The 27,730-nt window shown below is 37.8% G+C and overlaps 1 protein-coding gene across 2 annotated transcripts in view; it reads left to right on the top strand.

Annotated features, from left to right (window-relative positions):
• The first annotated feature begins 417 nt into the window (after positions 1-417).
• The window catches only part of CROT (carnitine O-octanoyltransferase), a 46,036-nt gene continuing 18,723 nt past the window's right edge, over positions 418-27,730 (top strand). The window contains exons 1-10 of one of the 2 annotated variants that reach the window (XM_032305302.1): positions 418-476; positions 1,098-1,149; positions 3,829-3,964; positions 6,860-6,984; positions 8,575-8,756; positions 9,011-9,057; positions 16,033-16,141; positions 18,952-19,045; positions 20,228-20,353; positions 21,665-21,766. In XM_032305302.1, coding sequence (XP_032161193.1) covers positions 3,850-3,964; positions 6,860-6,984; positions 8,575-8,756; positions 9,011-9,057; positions 16,033-16,141; positions 18,952-19,045; positions 20,228-20,353; positions 21,665-21,766 — 900 coding nt within the window. In that variant the 5' untranslated portion in view covers positions 418-476; positions 1,098-1,149; positions 3,829-3,849. Of the gene's footprint in view, positions 477-1,097; positions 1,150-3,828; positions 3,965-6,859; positions 6,985-8,574; positions 8,757-8,932; positions 9,058-16,032; positions 16,142-18,951; positions 19,046-20,227; positions 20,354-21,664; positions 21,767-27,730 lie in introns of both variants that reach the window. The other variant, XM_032305301.1, reaches the window with a different exon arrangement.

Below are 27,730 nucleotides of genomic sequence, written 5' to 3'. Positions count from 1 at the left end.
GCCTCCTGACCCGATATTGTGCTCCATCTGCACCAAGTGGTTAACTGCGATGCCGCAGGGCTTGGGGCCGTTCCTCCCGCGGCGGGGCAGCCTTTCGCCGGCGCGCAGTCTAGGACAGACCTCTGTAAGAAAGACGCCCGCGGGAAGCGGAGCTGGGTCCTACCCGAGCGCAGGCCCGGCTCATCCCCGGCTTCAAGTACGGGGCGGGACCCTCGCGGCTTTCCATCCAATCCTCGTTCCCCGGTGACCGCGGGGCGGGACCCTCGCGGCTTTCCGTCCAGTCCTCGTTCCCCGGTGACCGCGGGGCGGGACCCTCGCGGCTTTCCGTCCAATTCCCGCTCCTCAGCGGCGGCGGAGGAGCGGGCAGTGGCGGCTGTGGGCTACGGCGGAGGAGCGGGCAGTGGCGGCTGTGGGCTACGGCGGAGGAGCGGGCAGTGGCGGCTGTGGGCTACGGCGGAGTAGGCGAAGCGCAAGCGGTGAGATCTGCAGGCCTGACGGGACAGCGCTGTCTCTCTCCCTCAGCCCTTGGGGATCGTGAGGGAAAGTTAGGTTGCTTCGAAGAGAGCTGAATAAAAGCAGAACGGCTGAAGCGCCGGGACTCAGCGGGAGCGTGGTGTTGGCCGGCATCTATCTATCTTGCTTGTGGGGGTCGGAAACTTAGCCCTGAGGTTGGGCCGCCGGGCTGTCCACAGTGCTGCTTACTCGCATTTCTCTCACTTGGCCTCGTTGAGTGTGCAGAGCTGCTCCTGGTGGGGTGGGCGGAGGCTGAGCTCTCGTCGCGCTCTGCTTGCCCTGTTTTCTCCAGTCAAGCTTTGAACGAACTCCTTCCCCTGAGACCCTTTGTGTAATGAGAGTGTGATCATCGCAAACCTGGTGACTCCTGTAGTCCTTGCGAGCCAGCGTTTAGCAGATGAACTTTTTTGCGTGTTTGCTCTGATTCCCAACAGTTTAAGTCTTGGGGCTTCCCAGTTTCCAGAATTTTTGCCTTCCACGTTCGTTCACCAGTTTTTGCTAAAAATATCTCCCAAATATAAAAATACTTTTTCCCTCTTACAGTCACCAGCCTAGTTCGTTTAACCCCTGTATTCTCGAAACAGGATCGGTGCCGCAGGCTCCTGGCAGTCCTAAGCAATTCATCTTAGTGTACCGGTATGTGACACTATGTTTGTTTACTTACCTTCCTGATTCTGTTTACCATTTTATTTACATGCTTTGCATTTTATTGCTCCAGGAAGCCTACTGTAAATTAGTTCCAGTGACATCATTGTCTTAAGGCGTTTGTGGTTCTTGTGGAATTATTTAATCTTCGTGGTAGAGAATTCAGAATAATCCTTCCTGAACAAATTTGGTAGTTTCTATTTTCAGTGTACCTTTTGGTGAGTTATGACTAGTATGGGATTGGTAGTCTCGGTATGAGTTTTCTAGGGTCTATTAAGTAGCAGGGAGGTACACAAGGAATAGGGTATCTTTTTCTGTATATGTGTATTAGATTCTTACTGCTGACAACAACTTATCACAAACTTAACAGTTCAAAATAAATATCACAAATTGGTTTTCTCACAGTTTCTATAGATTGGAGGTCCAGGTAGGGTTAGCTGGATATTCCGCTAAGGATATCACAAAGCTGAAATAAAGTTTCCTGTAGTTCTTGGTCCTTGACTGGAGACTCTGGGAAAGAAGCCAGCTCTAGGCTAATTAAGGTTGTTGGCAGGATTAATTTTCACGCATTTTTACAGCTGAGGTTCCCATTTCCTCCCTGGGTTCCAGCTGGGGTTTTTTTCAGTTCCATAAGACCACCTGTATCTTGATAGCCAGAGAGTACCTTCAGTCCTTTTCTTGCTTTTAATCTCCCTCACTTACCTGCAGCCAGCTTCTGGAGAAAGCATTCTGCTCCTGAGGGCTCCAGTGATAAGACCCACCTGGGTAATCTATTTAAGGTTAACTGTGTTGTGTAAGACTACACGATCACAAGCGTGGAAGTGATGATCTCCTTATATTCACAGGTTCTGGGGAGTATAAGGGTGGAATCGTGGGAGCCATTCCCAGAAATTTTGCCTAGCATAGTTTGGTTGTCTCAACTAGATTACATTATTTTTATAATTTTTTTGGTAGGCATTTAAAAATAATCCTAATAACATCTCTTTCTGATTATGATTATCCTCTTTACAGATAAGGAAATTCAGTTAAAGTTAGTTGTCCAGGGGCTCATGGCTAGAGAGCAGTGGAGTTGGTATCTACCTATATTTCCATTTGGTCTAAAATTTATATTTATGCGTGGTCAAAATGAAGTGCAGCCAAAGTCACTGTATGGGAAGAAGCTGAGGAATTATGAGATCTTTGTTGTACCTTATTTTTGGATTATATCTTTTTTTTTAAAGATTTTTATTTATTTGACAGAGGGAGATATCGCAAGTAGGCAGAGAGGCAGACAGAGAGAGGGAGAAGCAGGCTCCCACTGAGCAGAGAGCCCTTCTTGGGGCTTGATCCCAGGACTCTAAGATCATGACCTGAGCCAAAGCAGAGGCTTAAGCCACTGAGCCACCCAGGTGCCCCGGATTGTATCATTCTTTCAGTGGTGTAGGTTACACTCTTACCATAACAATGACAGGAATAAAAGTGTTTTTTCATACATCTATTGGGAGAAGTCTAGGGCTAGTAGGAAGATTCTGACAACCTCAATACATGGCTTCCATAAACAGTTCCATGGTGCTGCTTTGGTTGGTCCTACTTGTTAGGCAGTGAGGAGAGAAAGCATAGAGAGAGTAAGTGTAGTTAGTCCTTAATAGGGGCATGACCCGGAGGAGACACATTACAAAGTCATACTGAGCTCTAAGGCATGGTGGGAATGAAAGCAGTGTGGCTTTATACCCATTTAGAACTCAAGATTCTGTTAAGACAAAAAGGGGAAAATTTATATCGACTGATAATGGTCTGTCACACCCTTGCTTTTGATGATGTTTTTTTCTGTAACCTTCTATGAGTGGAATATTTTGTATGGCTTTGCTATTGTAATTTAAAAAGTGGCATTTGAAAGGCAGGTAATTCCTGTAAAAGATCCTTGATTTCTCAATTGCTATTATATAACTTATTTTTTAAAGACTTCTTTGAGAAATCTCATTTTCCATTTAACATTTGTATACATTCACATTTTGGGTTAGTTTGAGTTCTTTGAGGAAAATTAATAAATTTGTGATAAATGTTTAAGATTGCTTTGGGATACTTGAAGCTGTTCGTGTAGACCTCAAACCATCTGCATAAGTAGGCTACAGGAACTTGTCATGATTTATGTGTTCTGTGATATCCTACAGCTGGTTGAGTCTTATTCTGTTCTTCATACTTTACTCTAGAGACTTCTTTCTTTCCACTCATCATACTTTGCTACACATCTGAATTCTACCTACCCATTTAGACCTACAGGGAGTTTGCTCACAATCTCAGGTTTAATGTAGGGCAAAGATTTTAATGAAAGAGATGTGGATTTTGGTTTCTTCATACATAAAATGGAGGGGAATGCAGAAAGGCAGAGATACTAGGAAGATTAGATATTTATCTTCTATCACACCTGTTGTACTACTTGGCAAATAGTGGGTGCTCGATAAGTGAAAATTATACTAGTTCTACTGATGAATCCTTGAATTCCAGCAATTGGAGTCTGTACTTTTTTTTTTTTTTTCCAATTGATTTTCTCTGACAAGTTTCTGAATTCCTTAAGGACTAGGACCAAATTCTGGATATACTGTGATCCCTAAATAATGATTTATTGAACTGTAACTAGCATATATAAGAGTATTTATGAGATTTAAACTATCAGGGCTTTTTTTCCTTTAGTTTTCCTGTTTTGATTGCATCATGGAAAATCAGTTGGCTAAATCAACTGAAGAGCGAACTTTTCAGTACCAGGATTCTCTTCCATCTCTGCCTGTTCCTTCCCTTGAAGAATCATTAAAAAAATACCTTGAAGCAGGTATGTTTGTGATCTAGTAAATATTAATATTATTAGCAACTTAGACAACTGAAAGTATTAGAAGTTGATGAAGTTCTTACTGTTTTTTCCTTTAGGCTCATGATAATTAAAGTATCCTTAAAATGTCCAGAACTTGGAGCGCCTGTGCCTCAGTCAGTTGAGTGTCCAGCTCTTGATTTTGGCTGAGGTCAGGATCTCAGGATCCTGACACTGAGCCCTCTGTTGGGCTCTGAGCTGGGCATGGAGCTGGCTTAAGATTCTCTCTCTGTCCCCCTCGCCCTCCCTCTGCCCCTCCACCTCCACCCGCTCTCGTTCACTCTCTTAAAAAAACAAACAACAACAAAAAAGGCATTTAAAAATATCCAGAACTTTGTTGTATCTCTCAAGTTAATTTTTCCTTAGTTTAAAAAGCCAGATACTACTATTAGGTTTATAATAAAAAGTAGTAGGCCTCTGCCTTACGCTCTACTTCCCACCCAAATCCCACTCTCTCTGTCAAATATTTTATCTTTTTTTGGTATTGTTTACCTCCAGATTTAAAGTAAACTTTAAACTTACTTTAAACTTAAAATAAACTTACTATTAAACAAATAGTAGTTAGGTTTTTTTTTAGTTGTGGATATTATAAATTTGTTCCTAAGAAGATGTGATTTAGCTCTTTCATACCTTTAACCTTCCCCTTCTTCACACCCAACATATAGGCAATCCAACATATCCACATTTTCCTTTTCATTCTTTCAATATAGTTGTACAAAATCACCATTTGGGATTAAATTAGTATTCACCTGATTTAATTCCAGGTTTCAGCTGATTTAAATCTGTATGTACCTGAGTTAATTTACCTGACCATCTAGGGTTTCTTACTAGGCAGCTATTCACAAGAGAACTATTCATTTTACTTCGGATGCCTTTTTATGGCATTCTTTGTTTTGTTTTGCTTATTTTTCCTTTGCCTACTTTGCTTTGTGTCCGTAAGTAATTCACTCTCAAATACTTCAGTATACTGAAAATCCCTGACTACATTATATACTTTATATATATATGAAACATATAAAAATTATTTATATATATATACATATGATATGTACAAGTATATAGATATGTACCTGTACATTATATACATGAGCTATTCTCTTGGTTTCATTTCTTGGAGACATCCCTCCTGGGGCCCTCTGCCTTCTTGCTTCAGTTAGTGTTCACTTTCCTTGAGTGGGCTGGACAACTGTTAGCTTGGAGCTTTCCTTCCCCCATCTCTGGCAGTTCTTTTTACCTCTCTCTCCTGTGTTGGATTCTCTGGTTCCTGGCTGTCTATTTCTTCCTCTTTTTACTTATTTTTGTGAAGTACATCTTCAGTAGCTAGAGCTCTGTGCATGGGTAGGGGCATGGTGACCACTGGTGGGCCTTTGAGGGAACCTTCTTGCCGAGATCTAGCAGTTCGACTGGAGCATGCCCAGATATGTGATACTTCTCTTGGACTGATCCGTTTCCCCAGAGAAGAATCCTCTTTTGTTTAGAAGGCATGAACCTAATGTCTAGTCTTTTGTGGGCTAACTAGGGAAAGGAGGCTGGAGGGCTTATTTTTTTATTATAATCTCTCTTTTTTCCAGTATGGGTTAGGATCTATTTATACTGTTTGTCTGGTTCAATTTCTCTAGACTTCTGGTGTTGGTAGGCAGTTGCCTGGCTTTCTAGAATGGAGAAAGATCTACAGGTGTGGGTGTGAATGAGATGGTAGTCTGCTGCTTCTGAACATTTTTAAGCAACCTGTTATCAGTCTCTGTTTGCCCACTTTGGAAGTCCATTTGCCTTGGACTTGGAAGTCCATTTACCTTTCTGGGATTCTACTGCAGCCATTTGCTTGCTTCCTGGTTTGCACTTAAACCTACCTTGTCTCTTCCTACCTTCTACTCTCCAGCTTTAGATACTTTCACCATTCTACAAATTCAGTTACCATTTTCTCACCTCTTTTATAATGCATGAAATCTTAGTTTAACTGGTCTGCTGCCCTCTCCTTTCAGATTCTTTGTCCTTATAGATTTATACCTTTTAATTACTGTCCGTTTAGTGAGTTTCTTGAAGGATTAGAGATAAATGTATTCATTTAGTTCACTTTGTTTAACTGAAAGTTCTCTGATATTTTTATAATTGCTTCCTTTTTTCTCTCTTTTAACTCATTTACTTTCATCTGGGAATTCTAGTTTGTTTGTTTTTTTTTTTACTGTTTATTTGCTGTATTTTTATTACTCATCTTGCTTGTACTTTCTCTAGAGCTATTTAAATTGACTAAGATAGTACTTTGAAGAAACAAAATAAAACAGAAGGAAGATATTAATGTCCTTTGGTTACTAATTGACTTGTCTGTAGCTTAATTTTCAGAACAGTTGGTTTTCATTTTCATGGACTAGGAACCTTCCCATCCCCTCCCCCACCTTTGGGGAAGGAAACCAAAATGGTTTCTATGGGCAGGCTTTATACTTAAATTTACATATGTATTGCATTTACATACGTGATGTTCAAGTCTCTGCTTGAACATGAGTGGAAAGAAGCTTTGATTTCTCTTATTTATTGCTATACAGGATTTACTCTTCTGTTGGACCAATAGCTAGAGGATAGTCCTGTCTTCATCATTTTAACTGTCATCATCCAGAATTATTTTGAAGTAATTTTTCAGAAAATGGTTATCAGATTACATAGTATCCCCTGTTTAATTTTTTTATAGCATTTTGTATTGTTGCTTTTCAGTCATTTTCATGTAAATTCTCTCATGGTTTATCGGACCACTGTGATAATTACTGCATATCTTACATAATTGAGTCTCATTATTTGTGTAATAGTGGAGGTGAGTTTGTTTTACTTGATGTCGAAATATTTTAACGAAATATTTTTTCCTTATAGTAAAGCCGTTTGCAAATAAAGAAGAATATAAAAAAACTAAAGAAATTGTCCAAAAATTTCAAGATGGTATTGGAAGAAAACTGCACCAGAAATTACTTGAAAGGGCAAAAGGAAAAAGAAATTGGGTATTTATGTTATTGTACTTAGAATTAGAAAATTGATGATGCCTAAAGAATGAAAAATAGCTTTCATTTTAAATAGCTTTCATTTTAAAATTATTAGCGTAAGTCCTTTCAGCCATTTTTATAGTCATCCAAAAGAATTAATAAATTGTTTAACTCTAGGGAGTTTTGATTGTTGTGTGTGAGCTCCTCTCTTATATGGGGAACCTGTCAAAATACAGATTGCTTGGGACCAGGAATTCTGAATGGGGGCCCAGAAACCCTTATGTTGACAGCTGTCCCATGTGGTTCTGATGGAGGTGTTCTGTAGCCCTTGCTTGTGAGAAAGACTTTGTTCAGGTAATCCTAGTCTGAAAAAACTCCAGACACCAAAAATAGATACCACATAGGTGGTATATAAATATTTAAACATCATATGGGAGAGAAAGGGCCATTACAAAATTGGAGTGGAGAATGATTATGAGTATTATGTATTTTAGTTAAATAGATTGAAGGGGAGATGTTAGTATAATAATTACTGAGGCACTAATTTTCTACAGGGAGTCTTTGACTTCTTCAGCTTAATTACTTCTGTAGTACGAATCAGAGGATAAGTTTTTGTAATTAAAAAACATTGCCTTACTCTAGAAATAATGATTGTAGCTATCTTTAAGTTTTAGAAATAAAAAGGAAGCAGATCTTTTCATTAGTCATTGATACCTGTGATGGAATTATGAAATTTTATACTTCCAGATTCCTTTATTCTCAGTCTTGAGACTTGAGTGATTTTATAATTAAATCAGGGTAAAGATAAAGAAGTCTATATCCTTTTGCTTATTTCTTTTCCTAAATGATTGATTATGTTTATAACATATAAACATTTAACATATAAACTATAAACTATAGTTTATAGTTTATAACGTCAGTTCCTTAAAAAATAACTCCATGTAGTTTGATGGGATCTGTTTACCTAAGCATGAAATTCAATTGCAGATTGTAAAAGACGGACACACAAAGCCCTGTCTGTGAAAAATCTAAATTAGTTTTAAGTATACTGAAAAGGTTTTAGATTTCTGATTTAGTATTTCAGTTTTTGCTTGGAAAAGGGTAATCGCAAATGCCTTAATAGTTGTTAAAATTAAATGAGGATTTGTTTTATATTTATTTACCCAAGGTGCTCTGAGAAAACACACCTAAGTACTTAGTTTGGTATTTATGACTCCAATAAGATCTTTCTGAAAAGGTGCCTTTTCATTGTTATCTTGTTGCCTGTTTTTGATAGTGTAGTTAAACAGAATAGTATTTAAGATCTGATAGTTCCAAAAAAGGAAATGATCACAGTAGCATTTTTCAATATCTACCATGATTTAAAACAAGAAAATGTCTTTATTTCTTAATTTTTTTTGTTTTGTTTTCAAAACAAACTTGCCAAGGTAAAATTTACATATAATAAAATCTGTTATCAGTGTACAATGGGCATGGGTAAGAGAACATGTTTCTAAGTGTTAAAGAATAAAGAGAAAAGAACAAATACAACTTTTTTTTTCCCCTTGCAGTTACACATTCAATGCTGAGTATTCTCAGCATTGGGTTGATGTTCTTAATTTCTTTTAGCTGGAAGAGTGGTGGCTGAATTGTGCCTATCTGGATGTTCGTTTACCATCGCAACTGAATGTCAATTTTGCTGGTCCTGCACCTTATATTGAACACTACTGGCCTCCAAAGGAAGGCACTCAGTTGGAAAGAGGAAGTATAAATCTTTGGCATAACTTGAATTACTGGCAGCTATTAAGAAAGTAAGGACAGTTATGTGAATTTAGTAAGATATTTACTCAAAGTTTGACATGGCAAAATGTTGAGAAGCTTAATTTATTTATTTTGAGGATCCTACAGTTGTGACTACTTGGTTTATAAGTTTTAGAATGACTTGTTGATCAAAATACTTTGTTTGTTTGTTTGTTTGTTTTAATAGAGAAAAAGTGCCTGTTGATAAATCTGAAAATAGTCCTCTAGATATGAATCAATTCCGAATGCTGTTTTCCACCTGCAGGATTCCAGGAATTACTAGAGATTCAGTTATTAGTTATTTTAGGACTGGTAAGTAGAAAACATGGGTGATTTTTTTGGTAAAGGCATTGGGATTTGGGTAGTTTTGCTGCAGTTTCTACTATGACACTATGACACTATGGAACATACTCTTTTGAATATTTCTTCACTGGATTTTGACTAATCAGAGGCTTTTTTTGAACCTTTCAGTCATTGTAATTAGTCAGAAATAATTTATGGGAATGGATTTTGTAAACTGAATCTTATATTGTTCTGTGTAAAACCTGATGATTACGTTGTGTCATTTGAGAGTTGAAATTCTAAAGAGTATTATTAATCAGAGTATTAGGAAGTCTGGAGCATAGGATCTGGATCTATCTATCTCTTTTCTCTTCTTTGAATTCTCTTTTTGAATGTGCTTATCTGTGCTTATCATGCCCCATTTCTCTTTGTGAGTATGCCTTTCCTTCTACCCCCAGTCATATGAGGTGAGAGACTGGTATCAGTCTTCTTGAAGACATATGAGTTCAGATTGACTCATCAAAGTTTTTGTTTTTACTGTCAGCTTAATGGCAAATTCTCCTTGGTGTACTAGCATATCTTAAAATGGAAAATAGTTTTGTAAGTGCTGTTTTCCAGTTATTTCGGGATCTTTTTCTTTTTTGTAAATTTAATAACATAGCTTATGGTGGGGTGCCTGGGTGGCTCGGTGGGTTAAAGCCTCTGCTTTCGGCTCAGGTAGCAATCCCAGGGTCCTGGGATTGAGCCCCTCCTTGGGCTCTCTGCTCAACCGGGAGCCTGCTTCCTCCTTTCTCTCTCTGCCTTCCTCTCTGCCTACTTGTGATCTATCAAATAAATAAAATCTTAAAAAAATAATAACATAGCTTATGGTTACTGTGGAATGTAATTATGGTTACTGTGGAATGTAATATTTTTCTTAACTGAAATTTCATTTAAAAGTAAAATTTCTATAGCCAGTTTTGTTTGTAGTGTGGGGAGTATGAGTTTACTTTCATGTATAACTCAACTTATCTTTGTAAACCTCATTAGATGCTTGCGATATTTAATGTCTTCAAGCCCACTCATATTTATCTTGATGTTGCAAATGAAAAGCCTGGTTATTTATGGCATAAAGTTTAATGGCTAAATATGAATGGAAAAGATGAATAGGAGAAAATGGAGAACAGCCGTAACAAAGAGAGAAATATACCTATCAATTAGGATCTAATATCAATAGACCTGGTTTTCAGTTGAATCTTTTTCACTTCATAGGTCCTTAGATAAGGTAATCTTTTAAGTTACAGTATGTAAAATTCAGATTCATTAATTTAATAATGTGTTTCTTAATGCAGTCCTTTAAGCTGTTGTGGTTAGTATATTCTTGTACTTAAGACCATGTGAAGATACGTAGATAGCTGAGATGTAGACAAAGCTGAGGGAATAACTAAAAAAAAAAAACAAAGTTAGTGATACTGTATAGAGAAGTAAGATAATATGAGTAACTGAGTGGCTGTTTTAGATTAGATAGTTAGGGAAAACCTCTCAGAGGATCTGAATGATATGATGATCCAGCAGTTTTTTGGCTTTTTATTTTTCTTTTTTTAAGTTCAGTTTGTTGTTTTATGTGTTGAGGAGGGAATACCCTGGGCATGAATAAACTTGGCATGTTTGAAGGGGTATATGGATGGACTAGAGTAGGCAGGAGGCAGAGGGGACTATTGGAGTGTTGACTAGAGACAAGATCATATAGTATTTTGTAAGCCAACTAAGGTTTTTGGCTTTTTTAAGAATGTGAATATATAGTGAGTTTTGAGAAAGAAAGTGATGTGATCAGATTTATGTTTTGAAAAGATGATTCTAGGGGTGCCTGGCTGGCTAATTTGTTAAGCATCTGCCTTTGGTTCAGGTCATGATCCTGGGGTCCTGGGATTGAGGCCCATATCAGGCTCCCTGCTCATTGGGGGCCTGCTTCTCCCTCTCCTACTCCCCCTGCTTGTGTCCCTATCTCACTGTATCTCTTTCTATAAAATAAATAAATAAAATCTGGGTTTTTTTTTTTTTTTTGATGTGCTATGGTGAGGGCTGTGAAGTGTGTATACCTGGTGAGTCACAGACCTGTATGCCTGGGGGGCTATTAATACATTATATGTTTATAAAAAATTTTTTAAAAATTTTATAATATATATATATATCTACATATATTTTAAAGATGATCCTACCTGCTATTTGAGGAGTAAGATTTTTAGGAACAGATCAGGTTAGAAGCAGGGATATCAGTTAGAAAATTGTTTCAGTAATCCAAGAGAGCCATAAAAATGTCTTGTAACTAAGGTGATAGCATGGAGCTGGTAAAAAGTTGGTAGATTCTGGATTTATTTTGGATTTGGATTTGGTAGAATTATTCATAGATTGGTTGTGATATGTGAGAGAAAAAGAATCAGAGATGACTTACAGTATCTGGCCCATTACAGAGTAATGGCATAGATAGGTGTGTCGGTTCTTCAGGTGGGAAAGTTTGGGAGGAAATACTTAGGGAGGAAATTAAGAGGTCCCTTAGACTATGTTGAATTTAAGATGCCCTTTAGACATCTGAAGTGGAAATGCAAGTAGGCAGTTAGCTACAAAGTTTGGAGTTCAGAAGAGATTTCAGTAGTGCACATACATAGGGATTCAGGAATCACCATTAGTAGGCATAAAATAAATTTTTAAAGGCATAAGAGTAGCTAAAGCTACTTTTGTGACACCTGGAGATGGAGATTATCAGGGGAATCAGTACCCGTACCGAATCTTACCACAATTAAATAGGGTATTTGGTAGTCTGAAGAGGAGAACATAGCAAAAGAGACCAAGGTGGGAAGAAAGGAAGGACAGTGGTCGCCTGGAAGCCTGGAGAAGAAAGGGTTGTATCAAATGCACCAGAGGCCAAATGAGATACAAAAAAAAAAAAGTGACCATTGTATTTATCAACATGATACGGACTGAGTTTGCCCTGACAAGAGCAGTCTTAGTGGAACTTGAGGATGGAACTCAGTTGGAGGAGGTGAAAGCAAACCAAGTAAGTAGTGACAACATTTATAACTAATGCTTACAGAAGAAGCTTTGATGTGCAGTGGGAGGGACTTCATTTATTTTTTTAAAATGAGTAGTATTTAACATAGGAATGACATAGTAGAGAGAGAGAGAAAAATAATCTGGCAGGGGAAAGGATAAGCAGCCAAAGTCATTGAAAAGATAAGAACTGAGAGGATCAAGAGTAGAAACAGTGGAGGGTTGGTCTTTGATAGGAGCAAGGATGAGAAGGAATGCAGAAAGTGCATGTGGGTGCAAATAGATGGGTCAGTTTTGTTGTGGGAAGATGAGGTCTATGTAATCTTTGTGTTTTCCTTGATGAAATGAGAACTGAGGTCATTAGCTGGGGTAGAAGACTTGAGGAGAAAGGAGAAGGTTTAAAATACTAGTCATTTTGGCAGGGTACCTGACTGGCTCAGTCGGTAAGTATCTGCTCTTGTTTTTGGGCTCATGTCATGATCTCAGGGTTGTGGGATGAGCCCCACATTGGGCTCCGTGCTCAGCATGGAGTCTGCTTGAGATTCTCTCTCCCCCCACCTCTGCCTTTCCCCCAGCTTGCTCTCTTTCTCTTTCAAAATAAATAAATAAATATGTAAAATCTAAAAAAAAAAATTCTAGTCATTTTGGAAAGTGGGAGAAGCAAATGTGCTAGGGGAATGCAGGATAGCTGATCAGTGTTGAGTGCCCATTTGAAATGGTGTGTTAAGAATTTAAAGTTAGATTAGACTGTTTTGTTCTTCAGCAGCAATCAGGCAGGCACAGAGTGAGAGAGTGAAAGATTTAAGGGTTTTACAAAGAAGAAATTAAAATGCTGGGCCATGGAATCTATCTTTGATACAGAGAAAATTGAAGAGATTATGCATGCAAAGGCAGCATGTAAGGCTCTGGCTAAGAGGATAATGTCATTAAGGAGGCAGTAGTTGAGAACTATTTTTATTTTTACTTACCCCTTCAGAGACCATTAAGACTAATTCAGTCATGCCTTTTATCCGGTTTTATCTCATTTGCCTGAGCAGTTCAAACCTCTCAGGTCATCTCTTATCTAGATTCAGGGATTTCTGTGTAGCCTAATTTGATCCAAGTTTCCCACTACTGTGACCCACCCTTCCTCCATTTCCCTGACTTCTGCTATACTTTCTGGAGCTCATGGGCCCCAAAATCCTTTATATCCTCAAGGTTTTCTCTGGAAGTTCTGTTTCCTTTTGAAAGGTACTATTACTGAACCTGGTTATTTGAGATCCCTGCATTCCCTATAACCATCTCAAGTGGGTATATTTTTTGTCATACTGTGGTACTAGAGGATATATAGGAGATGTTGGTGTCCTTTTTATTTCTGGTGGCCCTTGTCCCCCTTTTTTTTCTCCTTCCTTATAGTTCGAGCTCTTGAAAAAAGGAAAGCTATCAGGTTATGTCACCAGAGCTTGTCATTGTTGTAGTGACCTTTTATCCTTTAATTCTTAACAAAATTTTTTAAATTTAAATTCAATTAAACATATATGGTATTATTAGTTTCTGAGGTAGAATTTAGTATTCCCCCATTGCTTTATCACCAGTCTCACTATCTTTCTTTTCATCACTACTTCTTTCACATTCTTTTCTTTTTTTTAAAATTTTTTTAATTTTTTAAAAGTTTTTATCAATTTATTTGACAGAGAGAGGGAGAGAGCACAAGCTGGGAAACAGCAGTCAGGAAGAGGGAGAAGCAGGTTTCCCTGCTGAGCAGGGAGCCTGATGCAGGCTCAATCCCAGGGCCCTGGGATCATGACCTGAGCTGAAGGCAGAGGCGTAACCATCCGACTGAGTCACCCAGGTGCCCCCCACATTCTCGTTCTCAATGACTTTAGCTTCTAGTTGTAGATAATCCATGATCTCCTTTTCTTCACTTTTTTCATCCAGTAATCTGTACCTTCACTCCTTCTCAGGCAACCACACACCTGTGGTCATGCCGTAGAACTTGTTATTATAAAAAACTCATGTCCTCTAACATAGAAATTATAAGCATTTCATTCTGATCTGCACCTTCTCTTCATAACTCACTTCCTTTACTAGTCAGCCTTAGCTATGTCTTTGACCATGCTGTGATTTCAACTGAGTTATGGAATAGTTCTTCACAGTTCCAGTCCTCCCTCTTCCACCCCCAATCTGTACTTCTTTCTGTGCTTATTCACTGGAATTAACTCCTTCATATACATTGAAATCTTTGCCCACTCACTCTTTCCTCTACCCACACCCCATCATGGTTTAATTTTCATTGTCTGTCTTGCCTCTATATATTAAAGATACCTACCCTAGCAATTTACTTGGCCTGAGAAAACCAAGAAAACCTCATTTGATTTTCTCAAACCCCAAATGGATCCACAGCATGAACTTGCCATATTGTTTTGTCATGTTATTCTCTCACTTCCAGAGAGACTATTTCATGCCTTTTTCCTTCCTCATTCTCAGCTAATGGACTCCTCTTCTCAACAAATGTAAAGCAGTCTTTCCATCACTAAATGTAGTAGCCTATCTGTTAGGTGGAATGATGCCTCCCCACCCGCCAGAGATGTTCGCTTTCTAATCCGTGGAACCTGTTGAATGTTTTAGGTTGCATGGTAAAGGGCAGTAAAGGTTGCAGATGATATTAAGACTGTTAATCAGTTGACCTAAACATGGGAAGATTATTCTGGATTATTCATGTGGGTACAGAGTAATCACAGGAGTTGTCATGAGTGAAGAGAGGCATAGAGAGAATCAAACTGATGGCAGCAAATTGATGGAAAGTCATGAACCTCCCTTGATGGCTTTGAGATGGAAGAGGCGAGTCCTGAGTCCAGGAGTATGGGTAGCCTCTGGAAACTAGAAAAGCGAAGGAAATTCGTTCTCCTCTAGAGCCTCCAAAAGGAACACAGGTATGCTGACACTTTCATTTTAGCCTACTAAGACACATTTCAGACTTCTAGTCCCCAGACCTGTTAGGACCTGGTCAGTAAATGACAGGAAAAAAAAAAAAAAAGGTAGCATTAAATGTAAAAAGATATGGAGGGTTTTGAAGGAGAAGAGAGAAGAAGTGTTTTGGAAATAGTCATGAAAGACCAGAAAAATACATGCCTTACCTCCTAGGACTTGAGAAAATAGGATATTAGGAAAAAAAAAGTGCTGTGAGGAGGTGGTGTTTCTCATAGTTGATGAATTTCGGGAGATAATGTGTGCAAAGCATTTACCACAGTTTTGTACGTATCAACCAGTAAATTTCCTTCTGTTGGTAATATATGTCTTCTCTCTTTTTTTTTTTTTCTTAGAGGGAAGAAGCAGAGATCATATAGGAAGCCATTTGTTAAAAGGAATAATAATTGAAAAATGAGGCTAAATCAGAATAGTCTGAGATTTACAGCAAAGCAGTAGTTCTTGGGGAGTTAAGGCATACCCAGAAAATCATAGAATAAGTTATCAGTGGCTTACCAGGTATCATTAGAACCTTAAATAAAACTAGATTTGGCAAAAGCATTGTTGCCACACAGGCAAAGAGTGTTCTTTCTCAACTGAAAACTATTTTATTTAGAAACCATAGCTAGATATTACTGCAGTTTAAATTATCTGATGAGTGGTCAACATTGAAATAAACCCAAAGAAAAATTAATTCAAATAGCTCTTCTCTAGGATTCCTTGCTACCCTTTTCCCCTTGTCATTGCTGTCCATGAATAAACCAGAGAGCCCTGCAGTAGTTTGGGATTTATACGAGTCTCAGGGTGTACAAATACTTGAAACTCCATGGGTTTTTCATGTTTCACATGTACAGTTTTCAAGAGTGTATATATCATAGTTGAAAGTCCACCTTATTATTCATATGATATATTTGATGAGTATATGACGAAGTATTGGAGCAAGGGTTATTTTCTTCTACTGGGTGTAAGTACGCAGTTTTACTCTTATGTAACTTTGAGAGCTTGAGTTTGTGTTTCTGTTTCTTTTTCCAGAGAGTGAAGGACATTCCCCAACTCACATTGCAGTGCTTTGTCGAGGCCGAGTTTTTGTCTTCGATATAATACATGAAGGATGTTTGATCACCCCACCAGAGATTTACAGGTTTTCATTCTACTTTCTCGAGTCTTGAGGTGTTAAGCCTTTGCTTGAGTTTAAAAAATAAATATTCAGAATTGCCTTTTTTATAGGCAAGGGTAAGCTAAAAAGAAGAATTCTATGTATGCTGATTTTTCAAAAGTATTTTTATTTTTTTATTTTTAAAATTTTTAAAAAGATTTTAGTTATTAGAGAGTGAGTGAGAGAGAAAGCACGAGCAGAGGGAGAGGTAGAGGGAGAAGCAGGCTCCCCCCTGAGCAGGAAGCCCGTTGCTGGGCTTCATCCTGGACCCTGGGATCATGACCTGAGCCTAAGGCAGATTCTTAACCATCTGAGCCACCCAGGCGCCCCTGTCTGCTGTAGCATTTGTAAATCTTTTGACTTTTTCAAGAAAAATCATTGTTAATCATCTGTTTTTTAGAGCAGCTGCCAGACCTTGCATTCCCACCAACTATAAGAAGGTTCCCCTTTCTCTACAACCTCACCAAAATCTGTTGTTTCCTGACTTGTTAATTTTAGCCATTCTGACTGGTGTGAAGTGGTATGTCATTGTGGTTTTGATCTATATTTCCCTGATGCTGAGTGATGTGGAACAGTTGTATTTCCCTAATGCTGAGTGATGTGGAACATTTTTCATGCCATGATTAATGGTTTACGGCAACATCGAGCTGAAAGCCCCTTCCTGGGCCAGCTGATTGCAGCTGGCTTCCCCACTCCAATGCCTGGGAGCTCTGTCATACCCAGGCACCCCAATCTTCCTGTGACCCTGGGGATCCTGAGACCATACTGTCCCAACTAGAATTCCACCTCACTTTGCCACCTGAGCACCTTTCAGGTGGGTGGCCTTCACCAGAACAGACTTTCAGAAGTTCTTATTTTGTGCTCTGCTGCTAGATAATTTTCCAGTAGCTAGAAGCTCCCTCCCCTCCATGGTTTATCTTCCTGTATATCTCCTCAGATTCACTTCTCCGCATCTCCTGCCTTGCAAAAAGTGGTTGCTTTTCTATTTGTAGAATTGCAGCTCTTCTTTCTTTAGAACTCTGGTTGAGTTCAGAGGTGTTCAGAATGATCTGATAGCTATCTAGCTCAATTCCAGGGACCAGACGAAACTAAGGTCTCCTACTCCTCCACCATCTTAGAAAGTCCTCTTTGTTAGCAATTCTTGAAACACATCAGGTTATCTGTAATCTTTACACGTACTTGTGCTTTCTGTTTGGAATGCCCTTTTCTTCCTTATCCACCTTTTGAATAAGCAAGCATTCTTTCTCATGCCTTATGTTTGTTCACATGTCACCACAAAGTTAACTCTTTGCTGATTTCGCCTTCTCTTTCTGATAATAACCATCCAAATAGCTGTGAAGATTTCCTTCCTTTTTAAGGGAGGAAATAATGTTTAATTTAAGGGTGAATAATGTTCCACTGTGTGTGTGTATCTTTAGTACACTTTGTTTATTCATTCATCTGTCAACAAATAGTTAAGTTGCTTCCACCTCTTGGCTATTGTGAATAATACTGTGGTGAACATGGAAGTGCAGATGTCTCTTCAAGGTCCTGATCTCAGTTCCTTTGGATATATACCCAGAACTGGGATTGCTGGATCACAAAGTAGTTCTACATTTAATTTCTTGAGTAACATCCATACTGTTTTCTATAGTGGCTGGACCAATTTACACTCCCACCACCAGCAGTGCACAGGGGTTCTTTTCTCCACATCCTCACCAACACTCATTTGTTATCTTTCTGGTAATAACCATCCAGATAGCTGTGAGGTGATATATCATGGTTTTGATTTATAATTCCCTGATGATTAGTCATGTTTGGTACCTTTGCATGTACTTGCTGACCATTTTTCTGTCTTCTTTGAAGAAATGGCTGTTTAGTTCCTTTGCCTATTTTTAAGTCAGACTGGTTCTTTTTGCTGAGTTGTAGGGGTTCCTTATATATTTTGGATATTCTTATCAGATACAAATATCAGATATAAATATTCTTATCAGATACATGGCTTGCAAATACTTTCTCATATTCTTTAGGTTGCCTTTTAATTTTGTTGTTAACTGTGTGGAAGTTTTTGGATTGATGTAATCTTACTTGTCTGTTTTTACTTGTGTTGCCTGTGCTTATGTTGTCTTTGTGAAACCTGTAGATTTTTGTCTGATGAAAATGTATTTCTTTGTTGAAGAATCCGTTATTTACTTGTCATCTGTGTAAAAATCTGATGAAATTCATCAGATTGGCAGAAGCAAGTACTTGGAGAGGAAATAATTTGTCTTCATCTAATAATCTTTACAATGATGATAAGTAGCAACAGCAAATGTGAAAATATTTCAAACTGACTGCATAGTACTTCTGTTTTTGGGGTTACACACAAATATTAATCAGATATAGTGTAATTTCTTAAGTACATATGCACATAGTTTTTAGTTAGATAAGATATGCATAATATTTGTAATATTATTTGTCGTAATATTTTTCAAGTTCTCTATTGTAAGAGGTATTTATTGTAAGGAGTATTGACTTGGACCTTAGAAGTACAAGAACATTTGGCAGTATAAGTAATACTAGCCAAACAGTCAATTTATTTACTTAAGTTGTTGTCAAATGTGCTTTTGTGTGAATAGGCCACATACTCACTTATTTTTTAAAAAATAAGATGGGTATGAGAGATAAATCCATTGCTGTTGAGATCATAATCCCTTTCTTTGGATAATATATGAAAACATAAGTACTGATAAATATTATGACCTATTAAAGGCTAAAAGTAGCTAGTGATCATGCTTATGCTCTTTTAAAATACTCTTTCTTTAATCTTTCCTAAGGCAATTGACATACATTCACAGGAAGTGCCATAGTGAACCTGACGGACCTGGGATAGCAGCATTGACTAGTGAGGAACGAACTCAATGGGCTAAGGTTATATGGTTTTCTTTTGTTGTTATTCTTTTAAGACTTTATTTATTTATTTATTTAAAGAGACCTTGAGCAGGGAGAAGGAGAGAGGACGTCTCAAATGGACTTCGCATGGAGCCCGATGCAGGGCTTCATCCCCTAGCCCTGAGATCATGACATGAGTTGAAATCAAGGGTTGGACATTCAGCCGACTGAGGCACCCAGGTGCCCCTCTTTTTTTTTTTTTTTTTTAATTGAGGTATATTTGACATAAAATTATATTTGTTTCAGTGTACAACATAATGATTAGATAGTTGTGTATATATATTACAGAATGATCACAATAAATCTGATTAACATTCATCATCTCATATAATTACAAATTGTTTTTCTTGTGATGAGGACTTTTAAGATTCTGGGGGCACCTGGGTGGCTCATGTCATCATCCCAGGGTCCTGGGATTGAGCCCTACGTGGGACTTCCTGCTCAGAGTGGTGGGGAGTCTGCTTCTACCTCTCCCTCTGTCCCTCCCCTCGCTCATGCTCTCTCTCGTGCTCTTTCTCAAATGATTAAATAAATAGATAGATAAATAAATCTTTTTTTAAAAAGAAGTATTCTGTTAGCAATTTTCAAATATGTAATACAGTATTATTAACTTTACAGACCTCCTCCATGTTTTGAAAGTTTGTGTTATGTCACTTCACTTTCACAAAGGACCTACTTCAGTACTTATTTTTGTCCATTGAAAGAAACCCAGAAAGGATTTTTGCTGTTGTGAAAAAAAGCAAAAAGCAAAAATAGTGTTCAGCATTTTTTTTTTTTTCTGCATGCGCCTCCCTGGCAGCAACAAGCTCCTTCCCCAGGAGCTGCCCTCAGTATCTCAGCATCAAGCTTTGAACATCAGTGCCTACGAGCATCTGTGATTTATCTCACTTTATTTGTAAGTTCTGTACCAAAATGTGTCCTATGTTATCAGTAAAGCCTCTAAGAGAGGTCATTTTTTGGGCCCAGGAATGTTCAAACATTTTTCCGTATAAATTAATGGTAATTGCTTTTCTGCTTTTTATCATTTTTGACTTAAGAATGCTCTACTTCCAGATATCAGTTTACACTTTTCTTGATGAACCTTTCCCTGACAAATTATTTTGAGATTTTTCTGGATATAGTTAATTTGTAATATTTAATCACTTTCTCTTTATACATTAGGCACGAGAGTATTTGATTAGTCTTGATCCAGAGAATTTGACTATGTTAGAAAAAATTCAGAGCAGTTTACTGGTGTATTCCATAGAGGATAGCAGTCCACATGTAACACCAGAAGATTATTCTCAGGTATGTAAATATCTTGCTCTGCTATTTCTTCTCACTAATTATTCTGGAAGACTCTTGTGTATACCAAAGATGAGAAGATTTTTTTGTTATATGCAGGGTCTTAAAATTTTTTCATAGCTATCATATATATTTACCAGGTTGGAGCTTATACATAAATAATCCTTCATAAAGGATTGTTATTGTCATTGTTTAGGTAATGTAGATATATCTTGGACATTGTTTAAAGAAGTATGACTGTTGTTTGCATGTACAGAAAATTTGCATAGGACACTGGGCTAAATGAGCTTATGCCAGGGGTGACATGAGAACGTGCCTGTGACCCACCCCAGTGTATCTTGACACCTTAGTTGCTGGGGTCTATCCTAAGAGTTATAGCACTATTGACAGACTTTAGTGAGTTTAAGAGTAAATGTGGTCTTTGTTTCCCCTCCCCTACCCACTCTGGGTAATATTATCATTTCCTGGGAAATAATAAAAGGTAGTAGTCTTATTTGTAGATGTCTCTTGGTCTTTTGAAAACATTTATATTGAATGATAGAAATAGTACAGAGTTGGAAAATCTTGTAGGTAGAAATAGCTTTCTTTTATGTAAATTGAACTTTATTTTTTAAGTAAGAGAGTTACCAAACTTCTTGAGGAAGAATATATTCTAATGTAGTACTGTTTGAACTTTCACTGCCAGAATCTAGTTAGACTTGCGTTTAGATTGCAGTCTACTACATATATACACACTTGTAACGGAAGTTTCAGAAAATAGTAATTACTTTTACTATCTGTGATAGAGTCTAATATTTGTATTCTCTCTTTTTTTTTGTAATGAATGTTTACTGCGATATATTAAATCAATTTCATGACTCCCTAATGGGCCAAAGCCTACTGTGTGAGAAACAAGCTTAGTGGATATGAATTCAGTGTAAATTACAATATTATTAAAATATCTTCTTCATAAGTGGACTCTAATGACTAAACTTACCACAGCTTCTTAGACTATTCAAGCTGCAAAAGCTTTGTCTTTTCTTTTTAAGTTCTCTAAACCCCCATGACTATTGTACCAGCTTTCTGTTTTTCATAGGATTTTTGAGATTTTGAGAAATATTTAAAGGCAGGGCTGGAATTAGTATTATCTCTTGAGTATAATTATTATCATTTTACTAAATTTGGTTTATCTGAAGAGGAAAAGTGGCATCTTATGTGTGTGTGTGTGTGTGTGTGTGTGTGTACTTATATAATACACAGACATATAAGATGTAAATACTTATAAACCTCTTAACATTAAATTCTCTTAACTTTAAAATACTACATGTATTTTAGGTAACCACAATGACCCTTACAGGAGATCCAACTGTACGCTGGGGAGACAAATCTTATAACTTGATTTCCTTTTCCAATGGAGTATTTGGCTGTAGTTGTGATGTAAGTCAACTTTCTGAAGTTATTTTTCTTTTCAACTGTTTAGGTTAATTCAGTGGCAATAAACTAGGTAGGCTGTTCTGTGTTCATATAAATACACAATTTGATAGCTCTGTGACATTATACTAAAAGGTTTAGTTTTGAATTCTCAGTGAAAACAGAGAATAGGACAAGTTATTTTCATTTGTAGTATGTATGGCTAATAGTTTGGTGTGTATCTGCAAAGTGGAAGTTGCATGTACTTTATGTAGTTACAGATTTTAAAGAATTATGAAGCTCTTTAAAATGCACTATTACCTATTGAGAATTAGAACCTATTTCTTTTTTTAAGATTTTCATTTATTTTTGCAAGAGATAGGTAGAGGAGAAGAGAGCATGAGTGGAGGGGGGAGGGGCAGAGGAAGAAGCAGACTCCCTGCTGAGCAGGGAGCCCCATGTAGGACTCCATCCTAGGATCCAAGGATCATGACCTGAGCAGATGCTTAACTGATTGAACCACCCAGGTGACTGAATTACAACTTATTTTAAAAGATTCAGCGTTATGTCTATGTTCTTTGCACAGAGAAGTAGATGTGCATATATTTCTAGATTTTCCCAGTAATTTAATTATTTTCCTAAAATAGCACCTAACCTTTGGAACATTTATTTACACTATAGAAAATAAAGTGTCAGGTGCTTCTACTATTCTTTACCTCCTTATTTAAAAAAAATCTCTTTATTCTCCTGTGATCATCTTTATTAAGTCTACCTTGCCATTTTCTGATAGACGTTCAAGAAGTCTGTGAACCTAGAAAATTAAAAAACAAGTTGCAATATACACTTACAATCTCATTGTAAGATCTTTCATAAAATATGGAACTGACTATAAAGTAGTGTGAGGTAGTTTTTTTTGACCTGTCATATTGATCTGGGCTCAATAGCTGTATTAATCAGTATTTATTCAGTTTTAGGTGATAGAAACCTAAATTATACTGATATTAGCTTAAGAATGTATTCGTTGGCATAGGAGTACAGTTAAGTTTGGGTAAGACTGATTTCCAGTGTACAAATGCTTTCATTAGAAATTTCTTTCTCGGGGCGCCTGGGTGGCTCAGTGGGTTAAGGCCTCTGCCTTCGGCTCAGGTCATGATCCCAGGGTCCTGGGATCAAGCCCCACGTCGGGCTCTCTGCTCCGCAGGGAGCCTGCTTCCTCCCGTCTCTCTCTCTGCCTGCCTCTCTGCCTACTTGTGATTTCTCTCTCTCTGTCAAATAAATAAAATCTTTAAAAAAAAAGAAAGGAAATTTCTTTCTCCATTTTTTGGCATTTTTTCCCTTTGTTTAACTTCATCTTCAGGTAGACTATCCCCTGTGATTGTTGTATCCACAATCTCATGTCTTCACAGCTCCTTTCACAGATTAGTGTTCCGAATGGAAATGGCCAGCTTACCACGGCTGCCCTCCCCCTTCTTCCCTGCAGTGGTTCCAACACAAGTCTTGGGAATAATGCTCACTGGTTGTTATTGGCCTTTGTCTGTCATGTGCCCGTTCTGAGGAGTCAGGTACTCTTAATTACCTGGCCTGGGTCACATGTTTAAACCTCAGAATCTAGGGGGTAGAATCATTCTCATTCAAACCATTACAGATGTGTGGTGGTTGCCTGCAGAAAAATCTCGGAAGAAGGTTAAGTGGTTGATGAGCAGGTAATAAAACTAGTTGTCTGTTATAGTAGCTAATCAGAGTGAAAGGTTGCTATGAGTGCTTTTAAAGATTTATTGTCTTTCCTCTTCCTTGGAGTTCATTGTTGACAAAATATTTCTTGTTAATTGCCTCAGTTTTCTTCTCTTGAGTTCTTTCTTTTATTCTTCTTGACTTTCTCAGTCTGGTTTATATTATCACTGTTTCCTGGAGCACTATCCTTTGTGGAGTAGCTTACTACTTCCTACCGTCTTCCTCTCTTTCCTCCTTATACGTACTCAGACACTGCCTCCATCTTAACAGCCTTTTCCCAGCTGCTGATTCTGACCCTAATGTTAAGTCTCACTTTTCCCTCCTGTGTGTGTTCTCTTCCTGTTTTAATAGTTTCATTGACTGTTTTTATATAGGTAGCTTGCAGTTAGTCTTTTTTTTTTAAGTTTTTGTTTAACTTCCAGTTACTTAACGTAAGTGCAATATTAGTTTCAGGCGTACAGTATAGTGATTCAGCAGTTCCATACATCACCTAGTGCTCATCATTATAAGTGAACTCCTTAATCCCCATCACCTATTTCACCTACCCGCTACCCATCTCCCCTCTGATAACCATCAGTTCTCTATAGTTAAGAGTCTGTTTGTCTTTCTCTTTATTTTTCCCTTTGCTCATTTGTTTTGCTTGTTAAATTCCACATATAAGTGAAATCATTTGGTATTTGTCTTTCTCTGACCCATTTAGCTAAGCATAATACTCTCTAGCTCCATCCATGTTGTTGGAAATGGCAGAACTTTTTCATTTTTTTATGGCTGAATAATACTCTGTTGTATATGTATACCACAACTTCTTTACCCATTCATCAGTTGATGTAGCAGTTTTTCTTTTCTAGTTTTTACCTCTTCTTATTTTGAGAATTTTGTTTCATTGTATATTGTTCAAACTGGATGTTATATTATTACATAAGGTTAAGTTGTTCTCATGATCAAGAGCTCATCATCTTACTTGCCGCACTCACTTACAACCCTCAACGCCCTCCACACACAAAAAAAACATATTGCACTACTTTGATTTTTTTTTAAGTTTTTCCCCCCATTTTATTTCTTTTCTGTTCCTGCATTCATTGTTTATGCACCACACCCAGTGCTCCATGCAATATGTGTCCTCCTTAATACCCACCACCAGGCTCACCCAACTACCCCCAACCATCCCCTCCAAAACCCTCAGTTTGTTTCTCAGAGTCCAGAGTCTCTCATGGGTTGTCTCCCCCTCCAATTTCCCCCAACTCACTTCTCCACTCCATCTCCCCATGTCCTCCGTGTTATTCCTTAGGCTCCACAAGTAAGTGAAACCATATGATAATTGACTCTGCTTGACTTATTTCACTCAGCATAATCTCCTCCAGTCCCATCCATGTTGATACAAAAGTTGGGTATTCACCTTTTTTATGGAGGCATATATCCATTGTATATATGGACCATATCTTCCTTATCCATTCATCTGTTGAAGGGCATCTTGGCTCTTTCCACAGTTTGGCAACTTTGGTCGTTGCTGCTATGAACATCAGGGTACATATGGCCTTTTTCACTACATCAGTATCTTTGGGGTAAATACCCATTTGCACTACTTTGATTTTTATTAATAGTACTAAACTCTTTCTATTTGGTCAAATTTAGGATGAAAGTAACTTTAGGGATCTTCATTATCTCTGAATAAAGAATATTGGTCCCATAATAAACATACATCTCACCACAGATGAGATCTTTGTTGTTGTACTTGTATGGGCATGTTTTATGTGTATGTATTAACATCCATTTATTTATAAAATTGATCTGATTATCTCTCCTTGATAATCTGCTTTTAAAAATCCCATATTAGTTTCCTTCGTAACTTAAGATGATTGTAGAAAAAACAATTTAACCTATGTAAAACATCATTAGTAAATTGTATATAGTTGGTCTTTGAACAACATGGGTTTGAACTGTGTGGGTCCTCTTAAATGAATTTTTTTTTCAATAAATACATATTTTACTCTGTGATTAAAAAAGAAGGTAGAAGTTGCCACATGACTAAAAGTGAATGGAAGGTGATGGAGAGTTGCTGAGAAGGCTGGAACAGCAGGCTGTCACCTGCTTGTGGCACTCATCATTGTACTACCTGTGCAGAGTTTTTGGTTCACTGAGATTTTCAACAAAAAGTTGTGAAGGAGCTGTCTCTGGAGAGGGATTCTCAGCAAGGTGCCAAGACCAGTCATTGTCCATAGCTGGCCAAGGACCACAGAATGATAATCTGCTCTCCCCCCACCCTGCCATCCCTAGGGGTCCAGGAAAATACTTGGGGCGGGATAGCACCAGGTAGTAATGTGGGCTCTAAGGCCCAAGGTAGGAAGGAGAGCTGTCTGAGGTGCTGAATATTCTCTACAGCAGAGAATTAATATTGCTGGGAGCAGCTTGCCAGAAACTGAATTAGAACCACATAGAGGGACCGGAAGGAGAAAGCAACCTAGAGAGAAGATAACAGTGCTGTGCCTTCCCCTGTTCTCTGCCTTTCCCTGGACTCTGCCTGAAAGGAGGTTGCCCACATTCCTGGGTAGCTTTGCTAACTTTGGGTGGGGATGAGGAGATGTGTGGTGCCTTATTCTACTCCTGTACTATATAGGTTTTTCCTTATGATTTACTTAATAACACTTTATTTTCTCTGTTTTTATTGTGAGAATACAGTGCATAATACAACACAAAGCATGTTAATTGACTGTTTTTGTATAGGCAAATGTTATGTTCTGGTCAACAACAGGCAATGAGCAATTAAGTTAGTTCTGGGGAGTGAAAAGTTATATGTGGATTTTGATTGCATGGGAGGTCAGCGTTGTTCAGGGGTGAGCAGTATATTATATACTGTAAAAGTTGGTCTGTTCTAAATGCAATGCCATGTTGCTGCTCTGTTCCATTGGTGTTTAAATATGTACTTTCGTGATCACAGTGGTTAATTACATTTTCCTCTTGGGATTTAAAATCCGGGGTCAACTATTTTGTCTTCTCTATCTAAGGTTTATTATTGGGCTTCACATAGGAAGCATGTAATAAAGAGTTAAAGACTAACAGCAGTTACTGATTATTGCTGTGGTGTACGTTCTGTAGGAAGCACTTTATAAGCATTATGAAGATCATTTGTTATACCAACTATATGATTATTAGTCCCACAAACAGATGAGGATTAAGTAACTTAAGAATTAAGTAACTTCAACAGTTGCACAACAGTTGAATGGTAGTGTGTGGACACAGGATTGAAGCTCTATTCCTAGAAAGTATGTTACACATAATGTCTCCATATAAATAAAAAAAAGGGAAAAAAAGCTAAATGAACAAATAAAACACCAGGAAAGCATATGAAGTTTTCATATTTCCTAAATTTTCTTTAAAAATTGATATTTAGCTTTCCACCATGTGGTGGGTAGGTAGAATTACCAATCAGAGATACTTTTATCCTTTAACCTTGCTCTTTCTTACTGGGTCCAGTAAAAGAATTAGAAATTAATTTTACTGTTTCAAATGAAACAATATGTTTCATCTGCAAATTCTTTGTAAAATTTTTAGATGCAGTTAGAAAATGGACTTGTCAATGACCTGTGAGTGTCATTATTGTATCAAAGGACAGGTGGGGTGAGTTGCTCATGCATCTACTTCAGACCTCCCTCAAGAGTCTTTTCTGATGCTGTAGCTGCTATCTAGTTGGTAACAGTATTCATTCTATATTTCTAGGCTCCACTGGGCTATGAGATAGGCCAACAGATCTCTGTAATATTAGGGTGATACTCGACACTTAATTTACTCCTCTGAATGTGGACCCAGATGTGCTAGTCCATATCTTAAGCCTTCCTTCTTTCTCTCCAAGGTTGGTAGTCCCACATTCAGTTCATGAATGGTAACTGTTTAATGTAGAGTGATAGGAGTAACATAGAGGGAAAAAAACTGATGGAATTGTCGCCAAAGGACATGGAGAAAAGAAAGCAAAAATTTGTCCTCCAGAATAAATGATGGAAAAGTTTACTAGTTGAAGTTCCTTCCTCTCAATATAGCTGTTAAATCTCTAATACTCCTATAACTCAGCCCATCTTTCCAGTATTCCTTAAACATTGAGAAATATTTCTGCTGCATCTAAACACTCTTGTAGACATACACAAACTGATTATGCTTTTTAATGCTCACCTAGTGGGCTGTCTTTACTGATAAAGTTCATACAGTGCTCAATTTAGCCTTCAAAAAGTCTGTCATCCTCCTTTGCTTTTTGCACAGTGCTCTTCAAAT

Source organism: Mustela erminea, chromosome 11, assembly GCF_009829155.1.
Source record: "Mustela erminea isolate mMusErm1 chromosome 11, mMusErm1.Pri, whole genome shotgun sequence".
Taxonomy (NCBI): Eukaryota; Metazoa; Chordata; class Mammalia; order Carnivora; family Mustelidae; genus Mustela; species Mustela erminea.
This window is presented reverse-complemented; position numbering and strand designations above follow the sequence as displayed.